Source organism: Eurypyga helias, unplaced genomic scaffold, assembly GCF_000690775.1.
Source record: "Eurypyga helias isolate BGI_N326 unplaced genomic scaffold, ASM69077v1 scaffold29824, whole genome shotgun sequence".
Taxonomy (NCBI): domain Eukaryota; kingdom Metazoa; phylum Chordata; class Aves; order Eurypygiformes; family Eurypygidae; genus Eurypyga; species Eurypyga helias.
The window spans coordinates 27,181-40,843 of NW_010247467.1; the positions used below are offsets into that span (position 1 = coordinate 27,181).

Below are 13,663 nucleotides of genomic sequence, written 5' to 3' on the forward strand. Positions count from 1 at the left end.
ATGCGGGGTGAGTGTTGATGAGTCCCTTTTTGTCCTTCCAGCACCCAGCCTTACTTACCAGACACTCGATCGACACTATACATCCTCTCCAGCCTTTTTCTGTGCCACCCAGTCTCGCTGGATTGATGCTGCTCCAGGTCAAAGGAATGCTGGGAAGGGGCAGCCAGCCGGGTGCAGTTCGGGCACTCCTTGGAGCCTTGCCGGCTGCCAGGCCAGCCCTTGCAATGCCTGCTAACGCCGTGAGAGCCACCGGCACTGTGCACGTGGTGGCCATGGTGGCATTCCTCTTGGGCAGCTCCCTTCATCACCACCAGTTCCATACTTTCGTTCTCATGGTCTGACAACATCGGCCTCTCGCCGGAGATCGTGTAGACTCGTGGCTTCGGTCCCTCGCTTGGCATCTTCTCTGACTGCTCCTCGGAGAAGCTCCTCTCAAACTTGCCGTCTGAGATGACGGAGAGCCTGCGCTTGTTCTGTGCTGCCTGCTGCATCTCAGGGGAGTCCTCCTGTCCGATATAGGAGTCTGCTAGCAGGTGATCTGAAACAAACGGTACACTTTCCTTAAAACCAAAGCACCCAGACACTGACAAATTCAGGAGGTTCTTTGTTGCTGCTGCAGAAAGGGGAAGGGAGAGAGATGGCAGGTCCCCCCAGGAATCTTTTCAGATGAACCTGTGCCCATAGTCTTGTAAAACTCCAGAGTTGGGACTAAAATGAGACACATTTCTCTCAGATTTGCCCAGAAGCAGTTGCAGATCTTGGTACACAGCCTGGAAATGCTGATGTGCAAAACAGCCCTTGTTCAGTGGCACCGTCCCACCTGCTTCAGTGAGTTTAGCAATGCAAGGGCGACTGAGCTGGTGAAAGTTTGCAGGGCAAGGACCATCAGCAACTTCTCTAAGAAGTGACTAACTGAGTGTTGCGTGCACCAAGTACCTACTTTTCAGAATTAGCAGAAAAGGTGAAACAACCAGGGTTTGGGTTTTTTTACCCTACAATTTTCTGTCAATTGGTTTGACATGAAAGAAATGCAAAAAGACTTCAGCGACAGCTGCAACGCAGCGTCCCGCTCTGCAGCAGGCCTGGGTCGCAGGCCTCATCGCGCGTGCAGATGGCGGCAGCACAGCCTGCGGAAGCTGTCCTGAAGGGAAATACAGCCGCTCCCTTTGTAGGGTAGGAAGATCGAAAGGAGAGAGGCCCAGGAGTGCAACTATCTTTGGAGCCCACACACTGGATGAAGTGCCAGGAAATCTCAGCATTTCCATGGCAATTCCATGCATGAACCCCACAGTAGCTCCCACCCACCTGCTAATCCTTTTTTCAAGTGGTTGTTAATTACCTCTTGCACTTCCCTTCAGATGGGAAGCAGCTAGGGGACTGTTAAAAAGGCTCAGCAGGGAATGCATTATTCATGTGACTACTACCCCAGAAAAAATAAAATCATTAGTGTCCAGCACAGACAGCAGCATTTTAAACAGAGGCAGAAAGCAAACCCAAGCATTTACTTCACTACATATTTAATGAACATCTTTCCTTTAGCTACTGAGCCATGATCTGGAAGAACTCAGCAAGGATCTGAGGCCTGGCTACCCTGTCGCTGGCCATGAAGAGATGAAGCAGGAGATCTATCTCAGGACAAGTCTGATGTTACATGTGTGCAACATGGACCTTTCCCTGCTGCCATGTTCTGCTTCCTATGAAGTGCTCTTGTGCTCCTCTGAAAAGAGCCCTCCCAAGCTGAGGACATACACGTTCAGCTTTTGAGTCTGAGGCCCATCCTGGATTGTGCTCACATTGCCAGGGGCCTCCCCCCGCACTCCGTTTGCAGCCAAGACCCAACTGAATTTAGCTGATACTGGTACAGTGTCTCACCCTTACCTCATTTTTCTGCTTGAGATACATTTATCTCCTCATGACGCTGGAGGAAGTTGTATCTCTGGCCCCTCGCTCAAGAAGCGACTGTCAGGACTGTCCAGGCTGACACAACTCAGAGTCGTTTCGCTTGTCTCCTAGTGAGACCTCACAGCCTCCGGACACTGTAGCCAGCAGCGGTGTGACTGGAGCTGCCCAGGAGAAGGAGTCCTAAAGCGTGAGCTCCACCTCTTGAATCTACAGCTGGTGCCATCTTTCCAGAATTCATGCCAAGTCCACAGCGTATGCCTAGGTGCAGTGAGGAGCCATGCCCCGCACCAACACTGTCCAGGCGAAATACGAAAGGCAGGCCGTGGCCGAGCTCAGCCGTGGTGTCCTGCACGGACATCTGCACCTCCTCCACGAGAGCTGGATGGACAAGGACCACAGCCAGAACCAGTACAAGCCATTCAAGTGGACACCAGCTGCCAATCAATAGCTTGTCCACTGAGTCCTACCAGCTGCAGGGTATGATGCCAAAACTGTTCACAGACTCCAAAGTCTCTCCAACCTCTTGTCACCCCTCAAGAGGCAGCAGGACACCCAATTTGTTCTCCAGCAACTTGGACCCTCTCCAGTTCCAAGACTGACTTTGCTCCAGAGTGGGCATGTCTTGGGACACCACCACCAAATGGCTCCAAGACCTGCCAAGGTCTGGGACACCAGTGCCAAGCACACCATTTTTAAAATTAAAAACAAAGACCAGTTCTAAGTACTCATCTCAACTTGTCACACTTACTAATCTGTGTGGGCACAATGACACTACATATTTCTTAAGACACCACAAAATTGTGGCTGTTCCTCCTGAAGGGAATACTCCTATGGAAGGCATATACCCTCATCGGAGCAAACACCCAGTGTTGTGCACCTTTACCCACACACTGACAGCACGCGAGAATTTCTGAACTCTGGCATCTGTGGGTAAATGGAAAAACCAAGTGCCCAAAGCATAACATATCTGAAAATGCTGATGATCACAAGTGCAAAGAGACCAGTTCCAGACTCTGATTTATAAGCACTGAGGTCTGTTCAGCTTCATGAAATTTAAAGCCACATAAGTGAGACATGGCTGGTTTCAAGTTGAGTCAATTTTTTACTGAAATCACGGCAGGATTAGAGTTCTTGACCAGATATATTTGACCTGTCTGATCTAGCATGCAAAATGCAAGGATAATCCTTTCTTCCTACCTTACTTGTCCCTTACTCAAGGTGTTTTCACTTGTACTTATCCGGGAGTTTTCATGGCCCACACTACAGAGGCCTGCGACCACACCAATATGCTTTCCTCTTTGTCAAACAATTGGATAATAATTTCTTTTCATTCAATTTAGCACCTTCAGTAGCTACACATTGCAGAAGAAACTTCATATGCAAAGGGAATGTGAAGCTTTATTCATACCTTCTAGTAAACGAGTATCTACCAAAAAAAAAAAAAAGGAGTATGAAAGGAAGAGATTCAAACATCCATCATAATGGATTATTTGCTTCTAAAAACAAACCTGCAACCCTTCAGGGAGCAAGTCTGCACTAGCATTTGCACACACATGCATTCACACACGCCAGCAGCCCGGAGACGTTACCAGTGACCAGTTCCCTGACCCGTCCTTGCAGTGAGCTGGATTCAGGTACCATAACCCTGCACCTGATTCCACTATGGCATTTTAGGTTAACAGTTTGCTTCTGCTAGGAAAGAAGTCAAGCTGGTCCAGAAATCAACGCTGAATTAAGTCACAGGCATAATCAGTGAGGAGAACAGAGAAACGTTAATGGGCGACTTCAGCAATAACTGGAATTACCTTCCAAGAGCCAGCAGAAGCAGACTGCTGTTAACACCCTCTGCCTGGTTACTGCTGCTCCGTTTCATTTCGTGTTCACATTGCTCTTGCCACCTCTCCCACAGCCAGGTGCTCCATCAAACTGCCATGCCAGCCCAGGCCAGCGTGACTTGGGAAGCCTGGCACAGGCTCCAGCCACTCCGATGAAGCTGACCTGGTAACAGCTCTGCTCTCCCACTTGCTTTGTCAGCAACACCTTTGTCTCACACAGCTGCAAGGCTTCCTCAGAGCAGACAAATCGGGTTCATCAAATGGATGGATTATTGTGCCCGAGATACTTAACAGCAAGATTAAGGGAAGAGGACCAACATGCTTGATCCATAGATCATGTGTCTATCGGTAACAGAAACATCCAAAGCGTATTGTCATCACTTCCCTGCCTACCTGGGCTAAGTCTAACAGCCAGTCCACAGCCTGAGTGCTCAACTCCAGTCCCAAGGGCCTATCGACTTCTCACCACCCTTGTTATTTACTTGAACGTGTCTCTTTGGCTTCACTTGCTCCTCTCTGGTACTTCTTTCTTCATCCTCCATGCAGCACGGCCCAACACAGTCCTTAGGGCATGCGTATCTCCAAAGCCATAACCACTGACATCAACGATAACCTGTACTGGTTAATTTGCCAAACCTCGGGAAAGAAAGAATCCACATTCTCGGTACATGTAGTTCCCAATAATTAGGCACTTCTTACTATTAGATACTTAGAACACATCCTTGCTCATCCAGTAACTCTAACTTGAGCCCTTGCTCTGACCCAGGTAACTAACCGCGAAAGGACTCCGGCATTCTCTTGCACTGTCACAACGTTTCTCGAGGAGGTAACGCGCTGGGATGAGCTGCAGCTGACTGATGCCCATTCACAACAGCGGAGGGACTCACCAAGCCAAACTTGCATCTGATGCAGGCTGCCTTGTAACCCCATGGGATAAGAGGTTCATAAATCATGGCAGAATATAGCCACAAGGCATAGACAGAAGCTTAAAAAGTCACAAATTTATTACTGTATTTAGCAGCCAAACTGATGATTAAAGCACCTTAGATTTAAAACCCCAGCTCCAGCATCAGAAGCAAAATGGCAAAGGGGAATCCAGATAAACTCTATTAAAAAGCCATCTGTCACCTCAGAAAAATAAATTTCAGAGAAAGTTCCCTCTTCCCTGCTCCACCTCAGCTGGACCTCCCCGGACCCGACGTATGGTACTAACTTTAAATGAAAGCTGTCTCGGCCACCGAAGGTGAATGGAAAGGCTTTAGGTTTACATTACGCGGACGTACAGCCTGGTTCATAGGAGGAGGAATGAAGTTAAAGCTTTTTAATTTTACAGTGGTAGGGGCCCAGGTGACGCCCTCAGGGGGAGGGCAGACAGTGCACTGGCTAGAGCCCAGGCCGTTGCAAGAACAGCAATGTCTTTTCAAAGAGCAGAGCGATCCTGTATGCCTGCCACTGCCCCTCCGCATCTGGCCCTGCTCTCCTCCGCTCCCCCTCCAAGCCATAATCCAACACTCCCCACCACGTCAGCTCTGTCCTTCCCAACACCGATGTGCTGGGGAGTGACCCCGCCACCTCAGAGACGGGCTGGCAGGGGACCCCGCTGCTCCGCCAAGGAGAGATGCAGTCAAGGAACAGGTAAGGTAAAAACCAGGAATTTTGTTCCAAAATATTCAATCATGAGGCAGGGATACAAAACTGGAGATACAACAATTAAAAAAAGGTCACGGTGGCACTTTAGCCGTGCAGTGGCTTCAGACAAGCGAGCGAATGTCATGCACAGCGTTCGCTATGGGATCACCCAAATCCTGACCATGACGGCCCCGCCATGACGTTCGCGGGCACACTGACCCCATCGCTCCCGAGGGTGGAACGTCACGCGCTTCCCTGCCAAGCCACAGAGAAAAGGTGAGGGCTGCTCCAGTGAGGGAGCTGCTCTGAGAAACTATGACGAAATGGCTCTGACTAGTCTTCTGGTCTGAAACAGGCCTAGAAAACAAGCAAACTGAAGATGCTGTTGACACTGTGCCTTTTAGTCTGGCCTGTAACACTAATGTGAATAAACAAAACTGTGGCGGTGAGACAGGACCCAAAGGAGCAAATTGCAGCTCCACCACTGGCCTCAGCATTTCCCTGGTAACACTGTGATGTAGGGTTTTATTCACTTTATAAGCAAGCAACATATTCTGAAGCAAGTTTTAGGGTACACCCACACCCCACCTGTGCTGGCCGACCCTGGAAGCAGGCTGAAGCCCTCAGAGATGAGATTTCCCATCCCTGCCCTGCCCTGAACTCAGGCTGCCTACAACCCTCTCCTGAGCACAGGCTCTTTCTAGAAACGCCACCTCCATTGCCCAGGGCCAGCCACACCATGCCAGCACGGGGATACAGCGAGAGCTGGCCCAGGGCCCGTCACCTCTGCAGCACCAAGCACTCCTTATACGTGCTGGGATCTTTCCCACTCTTGCTGCCGGAGCCTTCCCAGTGCAGCTTGCCCAGAGCAGCCAGCCCGCAGCGGGCAGACGAGCGCTGCACCCACAGCGACAGCCCCAGCACCCCAAGCTGCCCTGCAAACACCCCAAACTGCCTGACAAAAAGTAACAGGAAAAACCCTAGCACAGCCCCTTCCTTTCCTCAGCAAAGGACCTTGTGTCTGAATCCCATCTCACTGGGATGCATCACCGCTTCCCCTGAAATGCTCCACCTGGTGTCATTTTTAATTTCACTGCCCCATGCTCCAGGTATCTTTTTCCTCTCACAGTCCCAGTACATGGAGATAAAGAAATTTAAAGTGGTATCTCAGCATGGGGCCTCTGACACCTAAGATGGGAATGTCCAAATCTCATCCCGTGAGCTCTGGTGAGACACCAAGTGACTATTTCTTCTGGTTTGCTCGCTGCAGCCTTTTTACACTTCCTTTTCACAACACTTCAATCCTTTTCCTGGTCTTCTTTCTAGGCCTTTGTCCTGCCAGCTGCAGCAGAGTCCAACCCTCCCTTTTTTCTAATTCCTCAGAGTATCTTAAAGATCAGGAGAAAAAAATCTGACTAATCCCAAGGGCACAATCCCCTCATCCTCTGCCAACAGCTCATAACCCATCACCCGGCAGCTGCCCTGTTCCAAAAGGGAAACAAAGACAAGAAAAATCCGTATTGCCACCACCCAGCTGTAACCTCAGAGAACATGGTCAGAGCACTCTGAGCCAAGCGACAGAGGAGAGGTAAACTTACCTCCCGAGTCACCTGGAAAAACCTCCTTCAGCTTAAGACATCGAAGAGTTGCATAGGGGGAGTTACACAATATTTCTGAGCCATGAAATTCTCAGGCCTTGCATCAGGAAGAATCAGAAGTTGTAACCAACAACAGGTATCCTCCCCACCTCACCTTCTCACTACGTGTATACCCTGCAGTGCCCTGCAATCCTCTCTACCTCCTGCTGATGCCCAGTTCCATACCCAGTACCCTAGTGAAGGAAGCAGAGCACAGACAGACTGCAATGTTATTGAAAACAGAAGGTAAACGAAGCTCTGCAGATAACTCACCCCCCGTTAAAACGCTCGGACATGGCAGCTGGCCCATCCTGCTGACACACAATTCCTCTCAAGTTCTTCATTACCACTCCCCACTTCCTCAAAGCCATTCTGCCACACGCACACACGCTCTCCAGAGGAGCCACCAGAAATAGATTCTGGGGTGTAAAAGTTACTGCCAAAGAATGAGCTCCATGATCAGCTGTGGAATGTGAAGTGAGAGGTGGGATGCCACACCGTCACACCAGCTCCTTTCCTTGGAGCCAAGGGACTCTAAAAATAAAAGGAGTCAAACCAAAATGAACAAACCTCAGAAAACAAAGTGCAGCAGAAACTGAGTAAATTGGGGCAGTCTCTGCAGACTGGGCACCTCCATCCGGATGGTGGGTCTGCTGTGTCTGCCAGGGGAGTTACAGAACTCAACTCTCCACTGAGGAGCTGAATTAGCAGGTACAGCAGCAAAAAAACTGGCATCCCAAAGATTCACAGCCACCTCCCTTTCTGCATGAGGATTGTGCTCTGCCCGCAGAGAGGAGAGCTCTAGCTCCTGGATCAGCAGAAGAGGAGGATCCTGCCCTTCTTTCCTCCACTCAGACCTCTACTCTCCCACTGATGGCTCTGCTACCTCCCTGCTCCTCAAAGACCACAACCCTTTTCCCTCACTGCATTCATCAATGACTTTAAACGTTTCTTCAACCCTTTTTTTCCTGGACTATAAACTACTGAAGTCAAGGCCTGCCTCCTCTCATTCACATTTAGGCTAGAGCCTTCATGCCAGCTGCCGTCTGCTGGCAGCGCAGGGAGCAGCCATGTATGCACTGGGGTTATTACTGCGGAAAGCAGGCCCTTCCACCAGTGGAAGACACCCATGGTGAAAGCCCAGAGTGCAGTGAACACTCATGCGTGCGCCAAGGACTTCGTTCTTCAGTGTGCTGAGCTTTCTGCACCTAAGCCACCAACACATCCAAGTAGGAACTTAACTACAGCCAAGCTGAGTTGGAGCAGATTCAGGTACCTCTATATATGTGCTACATCCTCACTTTAGAAGAGGCTCTTCATTTGTTCCATTGGAGTTGTTGGATGAAAGCTAACCATAGAGCTTACGCGCTCTGCTGAGCCAAGGGGGAGCCTTCACAAACTTGCAGAAGTGATACTGACACACAGAATTTCTGCAGGAAGGAAAGAGCTGATTTCTCCGTTATTGGACTACTGGGACAAACAAAAGGGAGCCGAATTTTCTACTCTCAACATTTTTAGAGGATTGGAACCTTCCTACCATGGCTATTTATAAAGAGATGTTGCAGACTGGGTTAAATTATACACAGCAGAATTCCAATAGATTAATTTAAAAATTATAGTTCTTTTTCCCCTCTTCTATAAACATTTATAGTAATTTTTAGGGAACTTTCTTTATTTCCAAGCCAATACTAAGAGACCACATAAGGATTGTGGAGTATCCATGTGTACCTCTCGCTGCTTGATTGTATCCGCAGCAACTGAATTTGCTTGGATTCAAATGCGATCTCAAGCCTGATACACCGAGGGGGCAGTGGGTATGGAAAGCTTCCCTGGAGAGCTTACAGATAGGTTACAAGCACAGAAAGGGCTTAAGCACTGGTCTGGGGAGCCCTACAGCAGCATATTATCTGCCTCAGCTCTGTTTCCATGTTCTCCTTATCTAGAGAGAGGAACGAGCAATTAGGAGCAACCATAAGACACCCAAAACAACAGCTATTGTAAGTGAGCATCAGAGAGGCTCCTACTCCTTGGCTTTGGCCAGGGCTCTCCAGGTCTCAGGCACCCGAACAGGTCTGCTATTTCCCCTCATCTCCATCAGAGCTTCTTTCTCCGGTCTGCATGGCCACAGGTACTCCGAGGGCACTACAAAGTGAGCAGGAGACAACCCTTCTCCCTGTTGGAAACGGGTGGGGACTGCAGAAAAGGACCAGCAAAGACTCCAGTTAACAGAAGCAGCTACAAAAATGGCCACAATAAAGGATGCTTTTGCCATTCTGGGAAGCCTCCTCAGACCTGTCTGGCCTGTCTCTGCACTCTCTGTCCAACCCCTTCCTTCCCTCGGGCTCACAGATGCTTCATCTCAGCTGCATTAAACCCCAGCCTTTTTCTACCCTTCCCTTCCTACCACCACGGCTTGTTTTTACACCAAATATTGTAAGCAATGTGACACTGGAGTTTCTCATGCCTGGGGAAAAAAAAAAAATCAAAGAAAACTGTAGTACATCGGTTTAAAGCCCTTCCATTCACAAAGTTAGAACAATTCAGCCAAGGACAACTTGAAGGTCATCAGAACAGACCCAAGGAAAAAGGTCATTCAGTTGGCTATCAGAGACCAGTGTGAGTGGGCTTGCTCTTACAGTAAGAGGCATTTCATGCCTGTAGAGGTTCAAAACCACACACAGTTTACATAAAATTAAAACATCACTCTACATTACATTCTACTTAATAACATTATTCCTCGCAAAACAGTTCAAGGCTACAGAACAATCTGCTAGTTGTTCACACAGCATCTTCTGTGGATTTCACAGGATTTTCTATAGGTTTTGTAGTGAATTTATTGTCTGAAAAGTTTTTCCTTTCCTCACAAAGCAGACACAGCCCTGCTAGAAGTCAAGTGAGTTTCTCTCACGCTCTCTTGCCCATGAAGCAGAACCCACCACAGGCTGACAGGGGCGATTTCTGCATCTAAAAATTAACACATGAGCTAGCACGTGCTGGTGTCCTCAGCTAGACAAGGCAAACCTCATTTTAACCCCTGTTGAAGAAAACACTGGGAATAAATCCAGAAGTTTCCTTTGCCAGCAAAGGCAGATTGCTGCACATTCACTAGGCATGCCAGTTAACAGACTGTAACTCACCTTCGGTCACTGCCCAGTGAAAGCAAGACCCAGGAGTGACAAACCAGCGCAGAGGCCTTGTGCAGCGCAGCCTTTCACTTCCCGGCCGAAACTTCTTCCAAGAACCTTAGCTTTATGACAGGGCACTTGTCCCCTAAAACTGCAGCTGTCCCCACAGCCCACCCAACCCCCACGTCACCAAACTGCCTTTTCTCCTCGAGGGCTTCGCAGATCCAGACGTGACTCCTCCTGTCTCTCTGCTGCGGAGATCTCACACTAACCCTTTACGATAAATAAATGCACTTCCATTTTACGGCCTATTAATAGGCATGTGCATGCGCTTAGGGACATCAACAAGGTGTGTCAGTTCTCTTACCTGAGCCGTTTCTACCTTCAGGGTGGTTTTGTGAAAGATACTCTCCAAAAGCCCTCGCCGCTCTGCATATCCAAGTGTCACAGAAGGCAGCAAAGGAGAGAAAGAAAGAGATGGGCAATGGTTAAAGGCCAAGGAGAGAAGGAACACTTCAATATACTGCTGGTGTCCTGCAGCTGCCTTTTCCCCACCTTCAGGTGACACCAACTTCAACATGCTGCAATAGCAGTGGGGGTTTCCTGGTTAACACACCTCGGCTTTCCCCTGGCCAAGGGGGAAGAGGGTTGAACTACAAGCCCAGCACTATCTTAGTCCTTAGGTTCTCTGGTAAAACTGAAAAAAAAAAATTGAAATGCAGCTGCATTATATTTGGCCTTGGTTGTGTGATGCACCCCGAGTTAAACCCCTTTTGGCAGCCCAGGGACAAAGGTATCTCCCCCCAGGTCCAACCCATCAACCCAGCCTTCTACTCTGGTTCTGAATCTGTGAGCTATCGCAGCTCAGACATTAATGCAATACCCATTTCACCGACCCTAACCCTAAGTTCTCAAGCACCAACTATGTCAGTACTTGGATTAGTGGACAACCTTATTTGAGGGACCTCCACAACACCCCACAAAAGCAGTTCCTGTTTTCTGATGGATTCAGGTCCCGTGGATGACGGAGATTGTACCAAAATATATTAAGAACCAACCAGGCAGGGTGAGCTCAACCCTTATCACACATCAAGGCCTACATAAGAGAACAAATCTATGAATATTCCAACCAGGGAAAAGCTTTCTGCTTTCAACCCACACAGGCAAGGAATCCTTGGTCAAGGCGTGTGTTCCCTGGTACACAGCAAATACAGCCTCCAGTCTCCCATTGCCAGGACATTTCTGACACCCTGCTGCTGTGCTTGTTCTCCTGTATCCAACAGGCCTGTGTCCCAAGAGAGCTAACACCAGCTTTTCCCCAGCATCTGTTTTCCCCAGGTTTGTAGAACAATCTCTCTGAGCTCTGCAGCATCACGATCAGGCTGATATTTGCCAATGGACAGTCCCAGCTAGACTGTCCAGGCAAACAGTGAGACACAACAGCCACCCACCTCCTCGGCAAGCCAAGCCAACAAAACCCTGCAGCCAAGTACATCAGCATCTCTTGGGGGAGGAGATGAAGACTTGCTTCAACAGGGAAGACTCTCCACGCCAAAGCATCGCGTCCACCATCCTCCTTCAGAGGTGCTCAATCTCAGAACATCCCTCTCCATCTCAAACTGCCCTAAAGGCCTCGCTCAGAACACCCATTAAGCATCTAAGTGCAAAATGGCTGTGACCTCCAAAACAACCTTCTGCTTGGTTACCCTCTGCAGCAGCATATCCCAACCTGTGCAGCCAGGGTTTTTCCCCACTGCCTTTATACACCTCCTCCCAAAGGGGACCAGATTAACAAAGCCACAATGTACCTCCCAGAGCAACTAGAGCTGGAATGAGCGGGAAGTTCATTTGCAATCCACAGCCAGCAACAAAGGATCGATAGGAATGATGAAGAAAGAGTAATTTAATCTCCCTGGGAGTAAATTTCAGCACAGCCAAATGCAAAATGCTTGGAGCAGCGCAGACGGAGCTTTACACGAAGCAAGGTTTAACCTTCCATGTCGTTAACAGGCTAACATAACAGTGCCGAGGCTTTTCCTGTTTCAGATTCCTGCCTGTCTAGTCCCCGGATGTACTGTTAGCCACTAGCCTGGGGTGGCAGTTGCCCAAACTGCCTTTCTCAGTGCCAAAGTACCCCAGGAATGGTCACACAAAGGGTCTGTCACGCTCGGGAGCTGGGCAATTAGCACATACTCCCCACAACGAGGAACAGAGATGACCATCATGGTTGACCCATACAGGAGGACAAGTGCCTTACACCCATTACCTTCCTCTCTGGGCAAAAAGCAGGACTTGGTCCTGGGGCAACACACAGATGTGAAGTTGGAGCTGGAATATGGCAGCTTCAGGGAAATGGTGGAGTCACCATCCCTGGAGGTATTGAAAAGTCATGTAGATGAGGCACCTGGTTTGGTGGTGAACTTGGTAGTGTTAGGTTTATGGTTGCACTCAATGATCTTAAGGGTCTTTTCCAACCTAAAAGATTGTGTTTCTAACCTCAGGCTATGCAGCTGCAAGAGCACTCCTGAGCTAGTCCTGCACTCCATCTGAGCGGTGGTTAAGGCTCGACTTAAAAGCCATGACTAATCTCATGTAGCACTGGCAACAGCCCCATTTTGAGCAGATGGCTGGGCTCAAGATTTCTAAGATCTCTTCCAACAAGACTTCTGGGACTCCGAGGCTTCACCTGGAAATGTCTGTCCTTGCAAGGCATCATCAACACCATTCATAATCATGGCACACCCCCCCCAGCAAAGACTGAAGCTTCTCGTGTGCATCAGATGTCATTCCATGTAGGAAAATTAACAAAGAGCAAGTCCTCTGGTAAATTATCAGTGAGAGAACATGGTGATTTATACAAAAAATGCTGAAATATGATAATAAAATTTAGCCTGTTGCTAGTTCAAAAGCTCCAAGAGCACGTTAGTTCACCTCTCATTCTCTCCATTCTTCTCTGCCCATGTTCAAAGCTGATCTGCCTGCCTAAAAATCTGAACCGACGCTTCACCCTTAGCTTGCAAACCACAGGCTCAAAAGATTAGCACCGAGCACTTCCCAAGAGCCAAACTGCACGTGGCTAACGTGGAGCCAGAGAGAAGCGCTGCCCTCATCCCACCTTGTTCCAGAGTAAAAACACTGTCACTCGCAGTAAGAGCCTGAGTTTAGAGGTGCTGCGGTGTCTCTAACCTCACTCCCATTTCCCCAAGCGGATGAGGTAGGAGGGTAAAATTCCAGGTACCGGAGCCCCCGGGGAAAGGCGATGCCCAGCCCTCTCCCTGCAGGTCAGAAGCACAGCCGAGGAGTGAATTGCTGCTCGGCCCAGGCTGAACCTGCAGTTCTGTCACTACCGTTCCACGGCCGCAGCTCCCAGACACTGCAGGCCAACCTGGGAGCAAACGGATGTGAACGCTTGATGACAGTTATCTAGCAACAGCTAATAAGGCAATGAAGCCTGTACGGTACAATGGGCGACAGGGGTTTTCCAGCCAATTACACCACAAATTTCAGGCTAATTTTTTTGCCTATTATCTCAGTC

General features: G+C 49.1%; 1 protein-coding gene across 1 annotated transcript in view; it reads right to left on the reverse strand.

Annotated features, from left to right (window-relative positions):
* Nucleotides 1-10,557, reverse strand: part of NSMF (NMDA receptor synaptonuclear signaling and neuronal migration factor) — a gene marked incomplete at its 5' end in the record, with an annotated part of 35,254 nt that extends 24,697 nt beyond the window's left edge. Inside the window, 2 exons of the mRNA XM_010150741.1 lie at nt 59-538; nt 10,496-10,557. Of these exons, the coding sequence (XP_010149043.1) occupies nt 59-538; nt 10,496-10,557 (542 nt within the window). The remainder of the gene's footprint in view (nt 1-58; nt 539-10,495) is intronic.
* Nucleotides 10,558-13,663: the final 3,106 nt, after the last annotated feature.